Below are 22,442 nucleotides of genomic sequence, written 5' to 3'. Positions count from 1 at the left end.
CAAGTGTTTGGGAATAGATGACCAAAGCCTAAAGTAGTGACCGTGAACCTAATGAGTTTTGACGAGATCTAACTTGTGGTTGTGTGAAGAGCTCGACGCTGAGTTTGAGAATGACGGTCAGGAGCCGAAATTAGAGCCATTTAAAAAGCAACAGTGATCAGAAATGCCTTGAATACTTCGGCAACTTAAGTCTAAAATAGGAGGAGCATGAAGAGCAAGAAAGGCAGCAGCATGAACGAATAAGGCGGGAACAAAAGAAAACAAAGGATGAACAAAGTAGGCAGGTGAGGAAAGAGAGACGTTCTCAAGCAAGATATTGAAAGAATGCAACGGTACTTTGAGGTGGAGCATCAGGTATGTCAGACACTTCTAGAAGTATCACGCGGAAGGTGCGTAGAATTCCCACACACGGTTCTATCGATGGAAAGAGAGTGATCCCTGTGATCATAAATGTACTTTCATAGTTGATGCCAGATTCATAAACCATGGCGTGGTTGCTGAGTAGCCCGTTATGGGTAGCGACTTCACCGCAACGCGATACTGTGACAATAGAACGCTAGAGAAGCAGCTAGGCCAGCTGTGGACGATTTGGCACAGTTATCAGGGGAGTACGGCACGAAGGTAGCTCCTACAGATGTCCGATGTGACACAGATCCGTTATACAAGAGCCCCAGTGTACATACCAATCGGTCAGAAAAGTCAGCTAAAGCACCATGTAGGCAGCGCATGCACTTGCGGACAACTCCCAGGTATGCGAGCTATGTTGCGCAAAAGAAAATAGCTCTATTATCCTGATGTGTTTGAAACTCTCCGCCAGTCGAGGTAGCAGTGAGAGGAATGATTCACCCGCTAACCATTCAGGATGTGGGGTTGAGACGGAAGCCGTGACCGGCGAGATGAGGGTCCGTCATCACGAGATGGACCCGCCGTGGTTGCTCAGTGGCCGTAGTGTTGGGCTGCTAAGCACGAGGTCGCGAGATCGAATCGTGTCCACTGCGGCCGCATTTCGATGGGGGCGAAGTGCAGAAAACACCCGTTTATTAGATTTAGGTGCACGTTGAAGAACCCTACGTGGTCCAATATAATCCGGAATCCTCCACTACGGCGTGCCTCATAATCGAATGGTGGTTTTGGCCCGTGAAACCCGATGATTCAATCACGACACGCGAGCGGAAGGCTCGGCAATTAGCACCGAAAACGCGCTAGAAGAAAGAAGTGGTGTCGCAGAGTCAGGAATGCGGCAGAGAAGGAAACGCAGCCGAAAAAAGCGAGAGGCGCTAAACCCTGTGGGGAGCGCGGTCAAAAAGTCCGAAAGGCGCTTTTGTTACTTGGAATGTTCCCAGACAGAGCGCGTCCGAACCGCCGGAGGAGGAAGAAAAGAAAGGGCCGTTCGTCGCGAAAGTGGACAAAAGCAAGGCGGCAATTAGGTTCCCCCGGGTTCTTTTCAAGGTGTACTAGGCATGGAAAAGGATAGCGAGCCAGTAAGGCGACGCGAATTGGCCATACACGACAGTGAGGTCGCGATGCGTTGCCTACAAGGCATGTGGCCGGTATGTAAAGCGTCCGGGGTCGGCAGCCAGGAGACGCAGATAGAAGACGCTCAGGGCCCTCAAAGGGGGGACTAGGTCTGTTTGGGCAGTAACGATATGTATGATCAAAGTCAGCTCGCGGACTCGAGCAGAGACGACAATGGGGTAAGGCGTCACCCTGATGAATTAGAGAATGGATGAAAGAAGAAATGAAAGTGCTCGTTTGAAGTCGGCGCCCAACGAATTGCTCAGCATAAGACTGGATAGATGGGCGAGTTGGTACGGTAACATATTCTTGATATAAGCCCGGGACAGAGATTTGTGAGAAGGGAAGTAGCTCATGCGGGAATTGTGGTAGTGTAAAGTAATTTCATGATAGGTCAATAGGCATATTCGCGCGCTGCAAAAGGAACGTACGTAGACCGTCCACTGCCCGGTTGACGAGTGCTTGGGCTTGTTCGTAGGCGGCTGTATTCCTGGGATGTCCGCAGTGCGCTGGAACCCATAGGGTGGTGATTATGCGTTTGGGTGGAGGGATGAGTTGTAGGATATGGTAGGCGGGTGTGCAAAGTCGACGTACTACAAAATTACCAATCGCCGCCTTTGAGTCTGCAATATATATTCCGGCACCAGAGGAAGCCTGCGGAATGGTGCGACGTTATGGGAGGGATATTGCGACCGATTCAGCGATTGTGACAAGCAAAGACACAATCATCAGATTTCATGGTCTAGTCACCTAGACCTTGGTCTAGGTTACTAGACCAGGGCTAGGTGTGGACACCTTGGGTCCAGTGACGTGTCCTGACATGTCCTGATGTGTGCTCAAACATGTAGCGAGCTCAGACTGTTCCTACATGGAGTGGGCTACCATATCTTGAGCCAATATGAATACTGTAATTTAAACTCTTTTTTTTCTTTCGCTGCTACTCCCGGACGTACTCATCCTTGTGGGTGCATGATTGCCGGCCTAAGTGTTACCCCGAGTCCCAACATCCGAATGCTTGCGTGGGCGTCATACCGGCTTCTTGTCGGCACTGGTGTCATGTCGGCCTAGTTTGACCGCACGAATAACTCAATATCTTTGTGAGCAGCCGCAATTTATGCCAGAACACTAGCGCAAATACAGCTTTTCGGCACTGAGCCTACATGGGAGTTCATGTTCGTATCCACTATTCTCCAGGCGACCAGCACTTTTGCATACGGGAGTGTCATCTGCTCCACAAACCACAGACGCCGTAAAAACGTTTCCGGTACTCGCCGCTAGATACTGCGCATGCGCGTAGCGTAGCTCTTTTTTTGTGTGTGTATGTAGGCTGGGCAGATAACGAGCACATTGCAGGGGTTCAAATGAAAGGAACTGCAAAACGAGCAGGCAGCTTCACAATTCCGAGCCGGAGTGGCCTCTAGTCTTGTGCTGAGAAGACACCTGTTTTGATATGTCGGTCACGTCGCCTTATCTGCTTTCCGGTATCGACTTTCATGTGAGTGCGTAATAAAATATTTGAAGCCGTTTCAGCCTTCACTGGGCTTTAGCTATGGCAATAAACATCCGTTGACAGACGTAACGTGCTCTCTATCGCAAAAGCTTTTTACCGGTGTCATCTCCCCTTTTTCTTCTCCCTCTTCTCAGCCGCCTTGGATAACAACACAGCGAAAAAGAAGCACGTGAGTCAACAGCATTGTGCTATCTATTTTTCGTGGAGCCAAGTCTGTTAGATAGTGTTTTTTGAGTGTTTGCTTTTGCGTTGTTGCAAAAGACACGAAGTCAGCGCTTTTGGGGTCCTCTCTCTCTCTCTATTTTGTCGGACATATATCTAGAGACACAGCATAAGAGCGCGTTGGGCACTGCCGAGAAATAACTTTTTTTTCTCTCAGTGAGCGTCGACGTGCGGTCAGCTGCTGTTAGACGATGGCTTGGCTGAAACTTGCGGTCTCTCTGCTCCTGTTGGCGTTGGCTAACGCCAGTCGCCCCGGAAATCGCCGCCGTGAAACAACAGACAGCTTGAGGGTGAGTCGATACACATGGGTTCTAGGTTAAACCAGACCAACCGGATCCCGTGTAGTCAGACTGTAGTAAGTATGTAGTAAGACGAAAATTTAGTGAATAATTGCAGAATAATTGCAGCCAAATGCACAACGTGAAGCTACTGGAACTTTCGTTTTTGTTTTACCAAGTTGCGATATATTTTTTCCGTCTTAATCACTTTGTGTTCCTGCTTTTCAATAAACGAACGGCCGATAGTAGAGATGTACAGGTGGAAGTGCGCAATAAAAAGTGTACAGGCGAAATACGGAGAGAGAGAGAGAGAGAGAATAAACTTTAATCGACAGAGCACGCGAGCGTAGGTAGCTCCTCCGCTCTGCAGTGGGTGGTCCCCTCAGTCCAGGAGTCCAGCGGCCTTAGCTTCCCTTCTCGCTCGATTGACCAAGTTGAGCTGGTCCGTCGAGTCGGAGCTGGACAGCGCTGCCTCCCATTGCCATGTGGTGGGGTTTGTTATGGGTGTGAGCTGTGGTGTGTTTGCGCAAGCGCATACCATGTGGTAAAGCGTTGAGCATTGATCGCAGTGTGGACATTTATAGGAATACAGCGCAGGGTGTATGGCGTGGTAAAGACTCAAAATGTGGATAGGTGTTTGATTGGAGTTTTCGCCATATTACGACTTCCTCTCGCGTCAGAGAATAATGCGGTGGGGGTAGTGATCTTCGTGAAAGGCGATAGTGTTGTAAGATGTGCGTGTAGGTTAATGGTATGGGCTCTGGTAGGAACTGCTCGGCGCGGTCATTTCGCGGCTCCCGGTGTGCATGCGCTCGGGCGTAGGCGTGTGCTTGCTGATTTCCGCGTAAGGACTCATGCCCCGGAATCCACACGATTGTATGTATGGTGCCCGCTCGTGCGCTCCATTCAGGATGCGTTGTGCGGCCCTGGAAATTTTGCCCCTGGAATAATTACAACATGCCGTCTGAGAGTCCGTCAGAACTATGACGCAATCCCAGTGTGGTCTCGTCGTGATGGCTAACGCTATCACTAGTTCCTCTGCCTCCGCAGCCCTCACCCTGGAAACCGACGACACATTTATATCGGTCCCGTGATTATCGACTACGCTGGTGACGAATGCGGTGCTTACGGATGGTTTGTTGCTTATGTGTCGTTGTATTGCTCATGGTAGTCAACTGATGTACACAATAAGACACGCTAGGTAAGGCATATGCGTAAAAAAATCTAATTACTGTTTTATGTGTAGACTAAACAAATCAAAATGGAGATCAATCAATTGTTTTTTTTTTTTTTTCAATGTAGCTACCGTGGTATTGTTTCTGATTGGTATATGTTTCTGGCCGCCAGGGCTGCAATAATTTTCATTTTCATACAATGGATAAGAAATTGTTGGCTCTATAACGGTCATCTGTGTAGAATATACATTTTACAGCATTCTACATTTCTGAAACATTTATCGTTGATTATCAAGGGGAGATGCGAGGATCGTTTTATAACATTTAACATTATTGAAAGTGCTTGTATTAGTTGTTTAAAACGCATTTTACATCTTTTTTTTATAAGCAGAAGGTAAATTTTCAAGAACCAGGGGCATTTCATCTTGAGAGCATAAGTATATTGTTGCAATAGGCCATGCACAATTGAGAATGTGTTTATGCATAATAGTCACAAGGTATTTCTCCTTTAGAAGCCGCGGATATTCTTTTCTACATAAAATGTAGGTACAAGTATTAAAGAACAAAGAACAAGGCCGCACTGAACAAAAAAAAATATCGCGTGCTTGCTTTATAGCGCGCTTAGAAATCCCGTTAATTACTTAATTTGCCCGTTGTTCAGATATTCAGTTTAGAATATTAGGCAAATTTCTCAGCAAAAAACAAAAACAAGCGTTCGTGCTCATCATGCAATAAATTCACAGTTAAAGAAGCAGTGTTTTTGCTTTCGCCTACATCGATTTAGCTTATTGGTCGTTAGTACGAAAGAATTTGGTCAATTCGAGGGACGAAATGCCTGCTGCTTCTGGAGGACAGAGGCTGGCAGCCCTAATGTGCGCCATACTCTGTATTGAAAACAATCAGATTGCAATCATATTCTTTTTTTGCAGTTAAGATGTTTCCCAATCAGCGCATTAGGATGCAAGCAGAGTACAGGCGATCATGTACTTTCTTCGAAAACCTCTAGAGGAAACTCTGGCCCGATTGTCCACGGGAGCTGCACCTCTTCAGCGGTGCACGGATTAACGAGTGGTACATTGGTTTGCCTAAAGTTAATCATGCTGACTTCAGATGGCTTTGCGACTAACTAAACTGATCAGTTTCGACAAATTTTTGCATCATAAGTGCAGCAATTCTCAAATAATAGGCATGTGTTCAGAAACAATGAGCGCTGCAGGCTGTCAATATTTGAAGTGGCCAGATTGGAAAAAAAAATCTGAAATAGCTAGAAGAAAAAGTTTTCTGCAATGACAAGGTTCTCTGAATCTATCTTCGTTGTTCAGATGCCCATTAAGCCGGTAAAAGGTGGCATGAGAAACACACTTACAGATTACTGGCTAAGAAAACTGTGCAAGAAAGTTGCCTATTCAAGTGAGGTGTACGCAAGGTCATTTTCATTTTGTATTTTTTGATAAAGACGCTTCAAATGAAAATTCGGCACTCAGATGCAGATGGCATTGCGGGCTGCTAAGGTCTGCTTAACAGCTGTGCAGTAAACGTTTGCAACATTCTCTCAGTAAAGAACCATAAATGACTATTCGGCTGTAGGACCACGTAACAAGAGTGCCCATCAATGAAGGCGCCGTCTTTATCAATATGACTACCCAGCTGCGCACTCAGTAATTTGATATGTTTACTGAACAGCCCAAAGGAAAGCAACCCAATAAAAGAACGGTGCATGACCAACGCTTACTTCAACACTTGTTGTGACGTATTTCCGTATTTTCGCAGTGCTCATCAGCACGATAAACTATTGAAAACTCGTGCAGCTTACTATTCTACTGAAATATCTACAATGTGATGCTACAATGTGAGCAGCCTTGCGAAAAAAAGAATGTTTTATAACGACATCGTTTGTGCAACAAATCACTACACGTATTCTATACCTTGTCGCGCACTTACGCAGACGCATGTGCAATGGAGTCCACAGTGCTCAATCTTATTAGACATGGCCGCTGAAGAACAGAAAGCGCAAAAACTACGTATAAAATGTCACCACATTTTTCCAGCAGTTTCTTCAATCTTGGCTAAGGTAATCTGCGTTTCTCGTGCCCAGACTGGTAGGAACTTCGTAATTTTGCATATAAATGTTTTTGGTCTTTCTGTGTGTTCTCATTCGCACTTATAGCATTCCGCAAGGTGCGAGAAATACACTTGAGTATAAGCGCTCGTGCCATCCTTTCACCCTTAGTTCAAATAGAGCATCGTACTTATTTTAATGACTGACTGTATTCCAATTATGTACTGGCAGGGAGGCGTTATGATGAACATTTACTGAACTATTTTTCTGCGACAAAGATCTTACAATGCCATAATATTTCTAGCACAACGCCAGAAGTTGTCCCTGGGCGGCACTGTGGCAGCGTCTTCGCAATAGAGTTTCCTGTTAAAACTTTTGGAGCGACTTCGCGATGACATCATGTAGCTGCAATTTCATGATGATCAGTATACGCAGGATTTCTTTATTCTTCATGCTTATAGGTATACGTTCTTGTTCATTCATTCACTACGTTTTGTCTGCCGAAAGTTCGAAGCAATATATGTCTGAACTCATAAGGCAACAATAATACGGCCGCTAGCGTACAAACAGCGATTTTATGCATTTATAACAAAAATGCTCTGCGAAAATGATATAGTCGGAAACTCACGAAGACATTTAAAGCCAGATGGATGAAGTTTTGACAAATACATGTAATAATCGCCATTCCTGCGCTGGCGGAACCGCCATGCTTGCAGCTTACGTATAAACTGCAGCCACAGCTCCTTCTAGTAATTTGGTAATTAGAAAACTCCTCGGAAGCCGCTTCGAGACAAGGTCTCGGAACTGCATCCACGGCGGGTGCCCAGACCCACTAAAAATACGCCGGACTCAAATCTTATCGATTTGATAATAAAGTTTACGTTCTTCTTCTTTGCGCTGCATGTCTTGTGTTCGGGTATTCTGTAAGTGGCCATACATATACGAACATACTAAACGTTGAACAGGTAACAAGAAGGAAATAAACCAGTTAGCTAACTTAAAGCAGAGCTAATGACACTTTATAAAATGCTGGTGTTTGGCCAACGAACATCGTGGTTCTAAAAAGGCGCTGCCCGTTTTTTTTACTCTATCAAGATGTGCAATCACTCAATAAACCTATTTACTAATTTCTAACGCGGTGCACATGTCATGCAGAGTAAGCTCGCCTTTAGGTGCAATTAAACATCATACTGATGCGCACCGAGACATTTCGTTGAGTGTATATGGCGTTGCTATAAGTGTACGAAATTGCATAGCAATGAAATCACTGAAGATAAAATGTACCGCCTAAACGCGCAGATAGCGGGCACAGTGTCCCAGCTGTTTTGTGCCGTCAATAAGCTTCGCACTTTTTGGTGGCCGATGCAGTTGTATTTGAGGTAATTGTCAAAAAGCGTGATTAAGAAAGCAGAAAGGAATCGCCGCGGTGTGGCGTCGCCTTATTTGCTTTTTGCTTTAGGAACAGTTGCGTTTCCACTGTGTCTGAATCACTCGTAATAAAGTAGTAGGGTATTGTTCAAGGTCTCAGCGTGACATATTCAGGCAGTCGCTCAGGCATAATGCATCATTTCTCAGAAATGCTATAGCGAAGAAAAAAGAACAGTCAGTGTTTATGGCGATGGCGCCCTGCGGATCTGCAGAGGATCGTGACGTTTACCTGTCTCCCTCTGGGAGCTAGATCAATTTCATCCACACGCTTACGCCTGTATATCTTCCAGTGCATACGTGTGTGCGGGCGCTAATATACGATACTCCGCTGTTGAAACGCCATGCTAGGGTTCATGGCTATCGGCGCTTTTGGCGCACACCGGCGGGCTTTGGGAACACCGAGCCGATGCACAAGTTGTACGATGAAAGAGCTGGTCCTTGTGGCGCATTCTGATCGAATTTGGCGCCCCTGCAATGAGCCAGCGCTCACCGGTAGCTCAAGAAGCACCGGCCGCCACGTACGTATATGGAGGTCGTGTGGATTTCAGTGGATTGCTGATAGTTCTGCGAGGTTGAGGCTGGGCCAAATGTTTCTGTATTTTTAACACGAAAGTGTTTATGCCGGGGTCCACCAAGACTTCACTGACGTATTTCCGTCACGGAAATACGTCATAGAACATAATACAAAGAAAGAAACCAGAAGAAAAAGTTCCACAAATATGCAAAATTTGGAAATCGAACCCACGACCTCTCGGTCCGCGACGATAGATCGCCGAGCGTTTAACCCATTGTGCCACAAACGCATTTGCAGAGAGCTACACAGACGCGCCTTATATATCTAACACTCCTCCGTCTACCCGCGCTCTTGCTCGGGGCGGTGCCGCCGCCTACGAGCAGAAAAGAGAAGTACTGCATTATGACACTAACGCGCACCGACAGTGAACGCTTCGGTGGTCTCAGCACTACGACGCCTCGATGCAGCATTCGAAGGGACGCTGGCATCAAGAAGCACTACCAACGCCACCTAGGTGGCGTTCACCGTACTCAGCACAGCGGAGCGTGGCCTCCGCAATTAGCTCTGAAAATGTTTCTGAAGTTGATCGCGGAGGCTGCAATTACGACGCGCTGTACGCGCTGATTTGACTCGGTGACGATTCAGTTACGTGCTTTGTCTGGCGCGTTGTATTAGTGTGTCAGTTACGTGCTTCGTCTTTCGCGTTGTGCTAGCGTGTGCAGCGTAGTGCAGCTTCCATATGCACGACGGTTGCTCATGGTCATCGACGTTGGTAGTCGTGATGGAGGAGACGTGCCACCAGGCGTCAGCGTGGGTGCATCAACGCCTAAGGGCGCTTTAGCCACAAAACACCAATAGACATTATATATCAATGTGCAATAAACATTACACTACTTCTGTGAAGACACGTTTCACTTTCGTGTTCTATACCGATTCCTATATAAGAGGGATCAACCACATTTTTATTTCAATGCTCTCAATTCCATGTTGGGCTTTACAGAATGGGGTGGGATTCGATACAATACGTGGAAAGCGTGGTTTTCAAGGATGACGGAACATGGTTGGGGACAATGTAGGCGGGGAGGTGGTTGCAGCTGGTCGTTGTCCTAGGAATGAAGGAGTGAGCGTGCAGGTTTGTACGCGAACTTGGCACGGGGACCTTGAAGTTACGATCGATGCGTGCTGAAATGTAATGAGGAGCAGCGGGTAATGCATTTTTGAGGCGCTCATTGGTGTGGTACAATTTTTATCTTGTCGTAAGGTCAGGGAGGTCCAGGTGAATTTTATTGCAGTAACACAAGCGGGGAAGGAGTAATTAGAAAGGATGAAAATGGTGGCTCGGTTTTGGACAGCTTCGAGAAAATAGGGTAAGCAATGCAGAGTAAGGATCCCAGATAGAAGGTGGCATATTCGAGTTTCGACGTTACAAGTGTTTTTAAAGTAGCATTTTAAAGAGACAGTAGCTAATGAAGCGTTTCGGTGGAGGAAACCTTCCACGTGATTAGCATTGTTAGCCACGAAGTCGATGTGAGTTTACCATGTAAAGGTATTAGACATATGGTCACACAGGAATATATGTGAGCTAACAACCTCTAAGGTAGCATTATTGAGTAAGTACTCATAAGGGACAGGAGCGTTACTGTTACGACATGCTCTTATTATACTTTAAATTTATTTACGTTTAATTTTATTAGCCTTCATTACACCGTGCTTAGACGTTGTTAAGGTCACCTTGGAGCAGCAATGTGTCGCCTGGTTTAGTTATCTTCAGGTATATTGCACAATCGTCAGGAAAAAAGCCTATATGTCAGATAACATGATTAGGAAGGTCATTAAATAATGTAGGAAGATCAAACGCCTGAGAACGGTCCCTTGCGGCACACCGGAGATGACAGTAGAGTTAGGAGAGTCATGGATGTTTGCCGTGGCGTACTGCTTTTGATATAGTAAAACACATTTAATCCACTGAAGCATGTTTACGTCAGTGCTATGGGTATCCCGAAGCAGCCACGATGAAGGGCATTAAGGAGGCTGTTAGTAAAAAGAAAGGCTGCGTTTCACGGGAGTAATGTTTCCTGAAGCCATGCTGATGCGTTCTGAATGCGTTAGGCTTTTAAGGATGGTTGCCAGATTGGGATATGAAATGTTCTAACAGCTTGCATGGAATGCTGTTTAATATGATGGGTCCATAGTTATAAGGGCTGGATATAACACTTGATATAACTCTGATATGTCGAAGGCAGTACGTTCCATTTCTCTTATTACAGATGTTCACTGCTTTTCCCCACGCCGTCGCCGTGTTCACAACCAAAAACGACACGTCCTTCAAATGCCTCAGTACTACAAGAAGGCACTTCAATCCACGGCAAAAGACAGTCACCTACGTTTGGCACTTCAAAAATAACACTGGTCACCGGAGGTGGGTTACTTATAGCTTCCTGCACCCGCGATGCACTGCTTTCTTCTGCAAGGAGAAAGCCGTCGTCGATCCGGCAAAACGGCTCCTCAATGAATGGTTGAAGATTCTTGTGTGCACCAATGACGTGAAGTTATTACCAAGAAGATAAAAGGAATTTAGGGGCTACATAAGTTCAACACAGCAGAAACAATTAATCGCTCCAGCTTTGGTCGCAAGGGCAAACGCAAGAAAATCAAACTTGAACTGATTTCCCTTGAAACAGTGTAGACCGCTACTAAATGTGTAAACTTCGAAGTGGGGCACGTGCCTTTTACTCTGTATAAAAACATGTTCTAATTCATCTTTCTTCAAAAAAATTTCTACAGCTGTTTACCTCTTACATATATTTGGCCTCATTATGAATACTTCTGTCTTTTCCACATGAAAAAAAAACGCCACATGGAACTTCCTGAAAAAATTTGCCCACAAGCGCCACATATCATTTGCATGCATGGAACCTGCCTAAGAGCTTCACAGTAAATATGTCCCGAAGAATTCTTAGAGTTACATAGGTTCCTTGATCTTCCCGGTTGGAATAAACTTTGTTGAATATTACCCTCTGTTTATCTGCAAAAAGAAGGTTTGAAGTGTTTGCGCATTGTTCATTTGACCCAATGCGGAATATTTTTTTAACATCTTCGTAAACAAACAGCACAATACGGGCGACGAACAAGGATTCCCACAACACGAGTGCTCGTGTTCTGTGAATCCTTGTTTGTCGTCCATTTCGTGCGGTTCGTTTACAAAGATTTTCAATAAGAGCCGTCATTGGATGAAATGAACAATGCCCAAACACTTCCAACGTTCCCACAACACGAGCGCTCGTGTTCTACGAATCGTTATCCGTCGTCTTTTTCGTGCTGTTCACTCACGAAGATGTTAATCTACCAACTCCCCCAGCTTGCTGTTCCATACCGTTAATTTGGTTTGTTTTAAAATTCGCTTAAATGGGCTGGTTGGTGACGGTTCATGCTTTATCGTTGCGCTATGTTGTAAGTTGGGGGATTGCGCACCATTCGCTTGCGTGTGTTTTCATGTCTTCTTCTTGCTGTAGATATCACAAAAAGAAAATACGAATTATTTTGTTTAGTCATGGCAGTTTAGTAACTTACATGGCTTTGTATCTTATGCAAGGCGCCCTACGCCATTTCCCCTATGCTTCTCGTGCAGTACAATGCTTTCTCAGAAATACGTAAAATAAGAGGTAATTGAGTATTGGTTTTGTAGATGTAGATGTATAACACCTCAACTACATTGTGTCTATTTCAGGAGAGACGTTGTTTTTGACGTAGACTTTTCACAAACTCCTGGACAAGGCACATTTTTTATAAACAATGGTAAGTTTTCTTTCTGCCCTGACAGAAAAATATCAACTTTCACGCTATCTCGTAACACAGCTATGCAATGCATCGCGTGTGTAGCGTTGTCATCTCGTCACTTGTCTTGTCGCACTGCAAGACGATCAAAGTTGGATCATTGATATAAAGTGCGGAACAACGTACTTAACATTATAGCGAATGCTTTATATAAAAGGCGCCACTAACAACTTTAAGAAATTAACTTTTTTCTTCTTCACAACAGTAAGAATCCATGCGTAATAGGCTATGCACGATAGGATTCAGAAAAAAAAGGGTAATTATGTCCAGCGTATATCTTGCCTGCACAGAACATGATAATATTATCGCAATGGTTAATTCTTCGGTTTATTACATTACTTAGGCTGATGATACAAGTTTATTTCTCTCTGGGACAAATATACATCATTTCCATGACTTGGAAACGAATCAAACCAGTTGTAACGGAATTTAGCTGTGTGCTGTAGTGTTCGAGGGTCGGGGTCTCAGAGTCAGACGTCAAACTTCTTCTTTTTGGGTTTTACGTGCCAAACCCAGTTCTGATTCTGAGGCACGCCGTAGTGGAGGGCTCCGGATTAATTTTGACCACCTGGGGTTCTTTAACGTGCACTACAACGCAAGCACACGAGCATTTTTGCATTTCCCCTCCATCGAAATGCGGCTGCCGCGGCCGGGTCGGACGTCAAACTGAGTGTCGCTCTCTAGCCTACGCTATCGGCGCGTCTCGTAACGAGTAGCTGGCCTGCACTACCGGGGCGTCACACGCAGGCTTAGTGGGCCGATGCCGTCGCCATAGCAGACTTGACGATGGTTGCTTCGTTCGTGATGAGTATGAGTATGAGGTCAAGGGGTAGGGTAAACGGAACAGGGGGTTTAGTTCCAAGGAAGAGGCAAACTTATTCACAGAACAAGGGGATCATCATCGGACTCACCGGAGTACGGAGCGCAATACATAGCACCATAAGATCGCTACTAAATCTTAGCAGACTGCATCGTTCTGGGAGAGCATTATCTACATCTCTCTGGGAGAGCACCAAGCTACATCTTAGAGCAGAAGGAGAGCACTAGTACATGTTAGAACAGATGGAGAGCACGCTAGGTGAGCCACAAACGTTCGCTTAAATGCCCTCCATACTCACAAGATCCCTAGGCCAGGGAAACCTGCGGGCACACCTTCCTCCAACCAGAGCCTCGAAAGTCACCGAAGGTTCCTCCTTGATGGCGACGGTAACACATAATCCCTACGGTGCCTTTATTCCCTGAACATACCTGGAAAAGTAGCCTTGGGCGCACACGACTCACCGTCACCGAAAACGGAGAGGACGCTCGTAGACGGGAGTTGTCACGCTTGACCCAATATGGCGCGTCTTGGTTCCTAAGATGGCCCAGCAATTAGCTGCTTCGTCTGTCGAACAGCTATGGCGGCTAGCAGCGACCATGACGGAACCGCGCAGAACGCACTTTCCTAAGAGTATTTTGCTCCCAGCGTCAAGGTCAGTGACGAAGTGGCATCCAGCAACCACGTATTCGTCGAAACGTGTCTCGCCATGGTGTCGCCGCTGGTCTTTCCCCTGAGACGCATTTTCAACTCCACGAGGTGATTCATCGCGAGAAAGCAGGGGAGGGTTGAAGGTCGCTGCCCCGCTGGCAGTTCGTAACAGTGCACAGTCTATTTATTTATTTATCTATTTACTTGTTTATTTATTTATTTATTATATTCAAAATACTCCCAAAGTACCTCATTATGAGGGTATTACATGGGGAGGGTCACAGGCGCACAGGCACATGTCGCAGCTTATATACCATATCAAAAATAATAGAATATACGAAAAGTAATGATAGAGTGAAACATAGGTAATATACAAAATAAGTCACAATTCAGAGAAAACATTAGTATATTTAGGAGAACATGAGGCAACTGCAATGAAAAGCAAAACAGCAACAAACATCTAAAATACTGTAAAAGTCCCAAAATAATACTAATCAAATTTGTTGACAGGTCTTGAGCAAATTAAATCTTGACACTTAGTCAAGTCACGTTCCGTGGCAATGTCTGATGGTAAGCCATTCCACTCAGTTATTGTGCGCGGTAGCACGAATATGCATAATGGGATGACTGGCAGTTAATGCGTTTGACTTTGTATGGATGGTCACGACGTGGAAAGATAACTGGTGGTGAATGAAAGAAATCATCATGAAGTGATGGATGGTGATAAAGCTTATGGAAAAGTGATAGGCGAGAAATTTACGGCGAAGTGCTAAGCTGTCCAACTCAGCTTTATTCTTTAACGAGGTGACGCTGGTGTAACGTGAATAATCTGGAAAAAAAAAAGAATCGCGCAGCACGGTTTTGCAAGGCATCGATGTTACTGGTGATATAAGTTTGTTCGGGATCCCAAATGGCGGACGCGTATTCTAGTTTAGGACGGATTAATGTTGTGTACGCTAGTTTTTTAACATCCATTAGGGCTTATTTTAAGTTTTGTTTAATAAGTCCGAGAGTACGGTTAGAAGAGGGAAGAGTAAGATTAATATGATTATTCCAAGATAAGTGTGACAGAAGATTGATGCCAAGGTACTTGTAAGTACCGACTTGTATTTGTGAGTACCTACTTGTAAGTCGGAACGCAAACTAGTTTCGCTGTGGCCAGGTCGATTGTTACAACTCTGGACGAGCGCAGTTTGCAGGTGCTTTAAATTTCTTATGAGTAATTCAAATGACAACTCATCGCACTGAATCGGAGAACAGCATATTCTACTTGTACCACTAAACTAAACACGCTATCAAAACGATATGCCGCCTCGTGGCGTAACATGTGGTATGATTAACTTGAAACCTTCCGAGTTTTTATCGTTGCTGCTACCGGGTGCGGGCAAAAGCACAGTGGAGATGATATTCCTGCTGCTTAAGGCATTAGTAACACTAATGCTGGGACAGAGCACTATCCAAACCAAATGAAGCTTAAAGCATACATCACTAATTATTAAAAAAACCTTCCTAAAGAATGTACACTCCGTGATTTGAAATGCCAGCAACATATTTAAAATATAAAAAGAACGGAATGGTCTACTCACTGGCAATAAAGGGGTCGTCCCAAGGGAAGTGCTTCTAACAAACCAGCATAACCTTCACAAAAAGAGCAGCGCCAGTAATTGCGACATATTCCTTGAATGGATCATCTTTAACCAGAGTTCGACAATATAAATACCTTGGCGTGACATTTACTCACAATCTCTCATGGTCTGCACACATTGATCAAACATGTTCTAAGGCATTAAAAAAACTTGGATATTTACGTCGTACTATGCAGAAGGCTGCAAAGGATACTAAACTCTTAATGTATAAAACACTTGTCCGCCCCATTACCGATTATGGCGCCACAGTGTGGTCACCCCATAACCAAAACAACATAATGAAACTTGAAGCAGTTCAAAGAAAGCCGTCCGCTTCTTTTTCGCCGGTATGACCGCTATTTTTCACCATCATCTGCCCTCCCTTCTCTGAACCTAACATTACCTTCTGTGCGCCGTGACGTGGAATCTTTAAAATTTTTGCACAACATAAAACACGTTCTATCGTACTTCGAACACAGTTTGCTTATCTTTCGCCAAACCTTCTTCTACACGTAACTTCCACGAGCTGAATCTTATCCCTTTTCACGCCCGTACAAATACTTTCAAGTACAGCTTCTTTCCCCGCACTATAGAAGTATGGAATTCCTTACCTGGCTGTCTTCGTTCACTCCCGATAAGCGAATTCGAAAGTGCTCTTTATGAAAAGCAGCGTGTGTAACTGCTTGAGTTACGTTTGATTTATGCTTTGTGTATACATTTCAGTGTTTCGCTGCTTTCTGTATTGAAGAAAGTAATTTTCCAGTGCTTTACGTGTTCTACTAATATTTGAATTTGCTAATGTTGTAAGATTCTTTGTTCAGTTTCACTTATTTTTTGTTCACCCCTGTATTTACCCACTCCTGCAATGGCCCTGTTATAGGGCTGCAGTATGTACAAATAAATAAATAAATAAATAAATAAATAAATAAATAAATAAATAAATAAATAGTATCTGTCATTCTTTCTGAATGCGTCAGAGCCTTATATAAGTCGGTTTCCAATGCGCAACATCCGCTTGCAATGACACGCATAAAAGTACACAACAAACTTTTTTCTACGTAATATTTTACCTTTTGCGGGCTTGTGCGCGGTAGCATCAGGACGCTTCAAAAACTACGAGGCATTCAGCGTGCACAGTGATAGGAGACCCTCTTTGCTTCGCCGGATGGGCTTTTTCTCAGCGCGGCCGCTAGGCAAAGAGCGATTACTTGCAGTAGCGAAATGCAACGGGAGGCTATTCGGCTTTCAAACTAGCAAAACGTTTTTCTAATAACATGCTGTACCAGGAAGTACGCCTACCATCTCTAGTATGCAGATTTCGTTTGCTAACTGTTCAGACATTTTTTAAATGTACGAATCACCAGTCAGAAGATTACAAAACATTTGTGTTTCCCAGCCGGAGTTATTTTGGGGTTCATTGGCCGAGATTTCATGCACCACAGGTCGCCTTTGTACAAAACCGGGCTGAACATGGGAATGTGGGCATCCGTGAGCTACCAATTATGGCCGGTGGGCGACAATCTCTAAAGGTAATTTTATAGCTATCCACGTAATGCTAAACATCTTTCCTACGGCAATATATATAAGTTGTTACAGGATCATTTAATGGGTGTAACGATAGGTAGTATCATTGCTATATAATCATCGAAATGTGAAGAAAAGTCGCGTATTGCCATTTTATGCCCTGCTCTGGGGTGATCTTTCTTCCTTATATTTCCCGATTTCTTACCAGGATGTTTAGCGTAATTCTTGGTGGTAATTGGCTCTGAGAAAACGAAGCTCACCACCTTGATCAGTATTCATAATAACAAATTCATTGTCAGTTTCATCTATCACTGGTAATAGTGAATCTCACTTTCCATTCTCTTGTGCCTGGCCAATTAACGTTAATCAGACTTGTCTGGGTACATAGAAATAAGGGACTATTCATGAATGAAATGGCACAAAGTCTGGCGAGAGTGGGCCTCAGTGGCCCAATTCTCTTGGTACTTCCACTGCAAACACACGTTACTACAGGTGGATTCCGGTCATTAGCTATCATGCTTGACTTTAAACTCAGCTGTAAGTAATTTTGCAGAATATCGACACTTACTATACCCTACTGCCAAAATTTTATCAAGTTCGTAAAACTGAAGTAACTTTCACTCGATTGTGATGTCGAATACCTTCATAATTTTATCATACAGGGCTTGCCTGACTCCCTCCTCGCTGTGTCCGATCTGTGGTGAAGATGAGGCAATTTACAAATTTTATATTCTGTATATTATTTACAGGCATAGGAAAAGCCCTTTGAAACAACATTTAGTACAATTGGAGTGAATTTTGCAATTCCGGAATTTATTTCTTTCGGAGTGTCCGCTCTTGGGTAATGTCTCAAAAATGCTTGGTGCACCGTTGAAGAGTTTACACTTGTATAAAAAGGATTTCTTAATTACGCTTGAAATATTTATTTTCCATTTTCTTGAGCCTTTCTCAATTAGCTCACTTGTTTTTTTCGGAATTGCTACTCACCTTCTAATTTCATCCGCATCTTGGCCAATATCCCATAGTGGGTATGAGGCAGTGGCAAAAGTTACCGAAGCTGCATTCCTGAGTATAGTCTTTCATTTTGCTTGAAGCCTGAACAGGACGTACAACGAGCTTTTCTGCCTTTAAAACTTCGTTAATTGTTCAATTTGGCATTTTACATTGTCTACATCAAAACCAAATATTAACCCTTTAGCAAGCAATATACCAAAAACTAACGTAGAATTTTCATATTGATCTATTTATTCGCTGTATTGCATAAATGCAGGTACAGATAAATATGAATATGTTTCTCCAAAAACATACAGTAGGTAAACAATATTGCTGAGCTGCCAGTTAAAGGCAATTTTATATATGGTCAAAGACTCCTTCTGGGTACTTGCTTATGAAAGCCAGCAGCGCCCCCTTTTTAGAGTTATGCTTATGATGAAAAAGCTTGAAAAACTTGTTTGGAGACTTGAAATGCAGAAACAGATTGCATTTTAAAGCAAAGGTACCCCTGTGCCAAGAACAACATGGACCTCACTGCTAAATACCGAGTTGAGGGAAACGGAAAGATCACTTTCCTGGCCGCTGCCAGGCATCCTGCCACAACCTTTCCGGGAATTTTGAACCAAAATTAAGCTCCGTTTCATGTTCTAGATTTTATTCTATACAGGCGCCTTTCCCCTTTGTCGTACACCTTGCCTTATTGTCAGCAACTGTAAGCAAACTTTAGCTGCAGCTGGAACCAACTTTAGCTATTCGGTGGCGTCGAAGAAGTGCGAGTTTGCTTATCTAAAAGAATAATTATTACGCAGATGAGTAGATCCACCAACAAAAGCATCCAAAGGACATTTTGATTGCCTGCTGACTTCTTTGATGCCTTATGATCGACGATTTGATCAGCTGCATTATCACCACTTGAGTGAAGCTCTAAGTTTCTCGTAAACAGCAGAAGCTTCTTACTGCTCCTCAGTACCCTCTTGATATGCCGAAGGATAACATTTGATTCCCGTTTTGGTCGATATAAGGTTATTCGCGTTACTAAAAGATCAGGGACCGAAGTTTTTATGCGAATGAGTGTTCAGGCTACCCAATATTTTTTATGCTTCACTAACTATTAGTTGCTTCACAACTACTATTATTTGAAGTGCGCATTGACACTTTTGGTTTCGTGTAAACGAAATATTTTCTAATTAAGATTTGTTAGGCATTCTAAGAGGTCGTAGCAAGTCAGCTGCCCCAATCCTACATGGCAGCTAAGTGTTTCGCTGCCGAGCACGAGGTCGCGGGATCGAATCCCGGCTGCGGCGGCCGTATTTCGATGGAGGCGAAATGCAAAAACGCCCGTCTACTTGCGTTGTAGTGCACGTTAAAGAACCCCAGGTGGTCAAAATTATTCTGGAGCCCTCTACTACGGCGTGCCTCATAATCAGAACTGGTTTTGGCACGTAAAACCCCAGAAAGAGAAGAAGTAGAAGCAATTTTGACGAGTGATAGTGCATCGCCTGCACACTATATAACAGCACAGACACTTCAATAAGATCAATTTGTGTACTTGAGACACCCTCCAGGCAGTTAAAAAAAGAGCGTGCCTAAAACCAGAGGAAAAAGTTTTCGCAGTGCCGAGAAAATGGGCACTACGTGGGCTAAGGAGATTTGATGAAGCGTGCAATTTTTGTCACCAAAAACATCTGTTATTGCTCGCTGTAGTCATTTCATGCGACATCAGTAATATGGACACTCCAGGAGGATTTCGGCCGTCGCCGTCGCCGTGAAGCTCTATGTAAAGTCAAACGGCGATAAAATCGTCGCTGCGCGCCGTATGCTCCATGTGGGAGTGAAAGCGTGCGTGGGTGAGCCGGCGATCGCGGCTCAATGTCGCGCACGCAAGGGAAGGAAGCGCGACGTCTGGCATCGCGCGCAACTCTCTGCGAGGAGGGCAGGGAGGGGGCGGGCGCGTTTTACTGCGGATGGTCGCGAGAACACAGCGCATGTCGGACTGTGTCCCCGATGCAGATGGCTTTCAAGATTTAGCAGCAAGCGCTGGCGCATGCGGCCACCGGGGCCGCGCGGAGTAGAACGCGCCCCGCTCCCCGTCCTGCCCCGGAGCCTGCTGCCCGGGCGGGCGCGCCCGCCTTGGCTGTGCGCCGTGCGTTGTGTTATCGCTGCTTAGTTTGCGTTGTCGCGAGACGTAAACATTATTCTCTGGTTAACAGACTGTTCGCAATTATTTTACTTTTCGTATGCGTTTGCTTTCGGTCTGTCGTTTGTTCGAGTCTCATCGGTCTCTTCCCTTTTACTAATCCTCCTCGAATAAGAGTCGCATCAATAGAAAGAGGTCAGGGATGTCTCTCTGGGGTACTCAAGAGTAGAACGGATGTGTGATTCTCAGCAACCCTTTTGTTCGGTTGTCAGTGAAGTTGCTGTGACCAAAAGAATCGTCATCATTAACAAGTAGCGCTCATGCTTTATACGCATGATTACTTGTGTCAGCTCTTTTTATTTCCTTGGCGCTCGTTTGCATGCAGGGCCAGTGCTGTAAGCAAGGAAGACGAAGCATGCTTTAGGTCTCCTATTTGCCATGTATGCCTCTTGCCTTGTCTCCTGTCTTTTCAGACAAAACCCGCCCTTTCACTGCAATCTACAACTACTCCGACTACCGTGCCTGCGCGGTGATCACCACACCCTATGAAGGCCACGATCGTGAGCTGCTTATTCCTCAATTCCTCATATGCTGATTTATTCCCGTCATGCAGGCAGTGTAAAAGTAACAGGGAAAAACCATATTTTAGGGTTGCTTGACTAGCTTTTGGTCTTCTTAATCCACCACAGCAGATTAGTTGCTAGCGCAACGAGCCGATATCACGTGGCGGGCTTGGCCAAAGTTTTACGACATAGTAAAACAAAGCTTCTTTTCGTATAAGAACATTGCCATATCTTTACCCTCTCTCTACAGTGGATGAAAATGAGCCTCGGTTTGTCTTTGGGGAATGGACTTCGGGACTGATCCATCCACGTACGTCACAAAGTGAGGCTGTTTCAGCACCAAATATCCACCGAGAGGAAGAGTAAACAGGCCACATGCGTCGCAATATGGCACATCCACACCACGCAGCCGCAGTATAAATATCACTCTAGCATCAGTATGCCATAAAATAATAACATAATATCATTGGAGCATAAAACAGCGCCACAGCACTGAAGCAAGAAAAATGGTCACAGGCGGCCACGTATTGCTAACTTCGGTGTTGGCTCATGCACAACAGATCGATGCCCCTTACAGCAGTTGCTCCAGATGGCAGCTTCGCGTATAGATGAACTCGAAAGGAATTATGCGATGCGTCTGCGCAGTGTTCTGATTCCGCGTACGTAGATCGCGCGGAAGGGTTAACGATTGATTACAAAAGTAGGGTGATTGCTGGGCTTGCTCGGTCATTAAAACCAAGAGTGCAAATTGTGGCGTTCTTCGCATGACGGCGAATTTATTACGTTGTATATAGTCGCATAGTGCTATACCTAACTGCATACCAGCAGCTCCACCAATACAATCCTGACCGTTCAGATGTAGCGTGAAGGCTGGCGTAATTCTTTTTTCTTGTTTGTTTTTTCTTCTGTGAACCGTTGGCAATTTTACTGGCGATGTAAAATAAAATTTCTTTGTGGCGATTTCTATACTGAGCCAAACAGAAGTAAATACCATTCGCATTGTAAAACATACGTCCAAAGCTATCGTACTTCTAGAGCTTATAAACATACTACTAATGCTCCTAAATGCTATCACCAACTGTCCCAGAATTATGTGTTGAATAATATCCTAAACTGCACACGGTTTCCGCTTCTCTCCGCAGACTGCTCTATGTGGGTGAAGAGGGCGCGGGTGCACAACATTCCCCAGCACTGCTTGGACAAATACGAAGAAATCTGCGGCATCGGAGAGAATCTCGTCGACAGGGACATTTGTAGAGATGACGATGACTAAGATGAAACCACGGCATACCTTCTGAGCCTAAAACATGTGATGCAGACGTGGTTCTCTTGCTTATCGACATAATCATACAGGCCAGTGGGGATACATTGACAAAGGTGTATTGCAAAATAAACATAATTTTAGTGAGACCGGTATGTGAACAACCTGCGCCACTTAAACATGAAAAGCGGAAATAAACAACAATAGAACATTGTAATACAACAAAACGAAAGAAATATATTACCACAGGGAGTGCTGAAAAGAAAAACACTCACTGAACATAATAAAAGACAGGCAAAATTCAATTTAGAAGACATTTTACTGTAAAAAATGAAG

The 22,442-nt window shown here is 44.5% G+C and overlaps 1 protein-coding gene across 2 annotated transcripts; it reads left to right on the top strand.

Moving 5' to 3' along the window:
* Nucleotides 1–3,354: 3,354 nt before the first annotated feature.
* On the top strand, nucleotides 3,355–22,163 carry LOC119459230 (uncharacterized). Of its 2 annotated transcripts, XM_037721049.2 has the most exons (5): nucleotides 3,355–3,537; nucleotides 10,969–11,120; nucleotides 12,429–12,496; nucleotides 20,756–20,842; nucleotides 21,988–22,163. In XM_037721049.2, exons 1-5 carry the CDS (start codon nucleotides 3,439–3,441, stop codon nucleotides 22,116–22,118), a joined length of 537 nt encoding a protein of 178 aa, XP_037576977.2. In that variant the 5' UTR covers nucleotides 3,355–3,438; the 3' UTR covers nucleotides 22,119–22,163. The 2 variants fall into 2 exon arrangements, with proteins under 2 accessions (XP_037576977.2, XP_049527230.1); XM_049671273.1 differs by lacking the exon at nucleotides 20,756–20,842.
* Nucleotides 22,164–22,442: the final 279 nt, after the last annotated feature.

The sequence above is a fragment of the Dermacentor silvarum genome, chromosome 7 (genome assembly GCF_013339745.2).
Source record: "Dermacentor silvarum isolate Dsil-2018 chromosome 7, BIME_Dsil_1.4, whole genome shotgun sequence".
Taxonomy (NCBI): Eukaryota; Metazoa; Arthropoda; class Arachnida; order Ixodida; family Ixodidae; genus Dermacentor; species Dermacentor silvarum.
The sequence above is the reverse complement of the archived record's forward strand: the minus strand, read 5'-3'. Positions and strand labels throughout refer to the sequence as shown.

Excerpts from the sequence above, each read along its gene's own strand:
- LOC119459230 (XM_037721049.2), top strand. The coding sequence starts at position 3,439 with ATGGCTTGGCTGAAACTTGCGGTCTCTCTGCTCCTGTTGGCGTTGGCT. Across the intron at positions 11,121-12,428 it reads AATAACACTGGTCACCGGAG|GAGAGACGTTGTTTTTGACG; the intron begins GTGGGTTACTTA and ends TGTCTATTTCAG. Across the intron at positions 12,497-20,755 it reads CACATTTTTTATAAACAATG|ACAAAACCCGCCCTTTCACT; the intron begins GTAAGTTTTCTT and ends CTGTCTTTTCAG.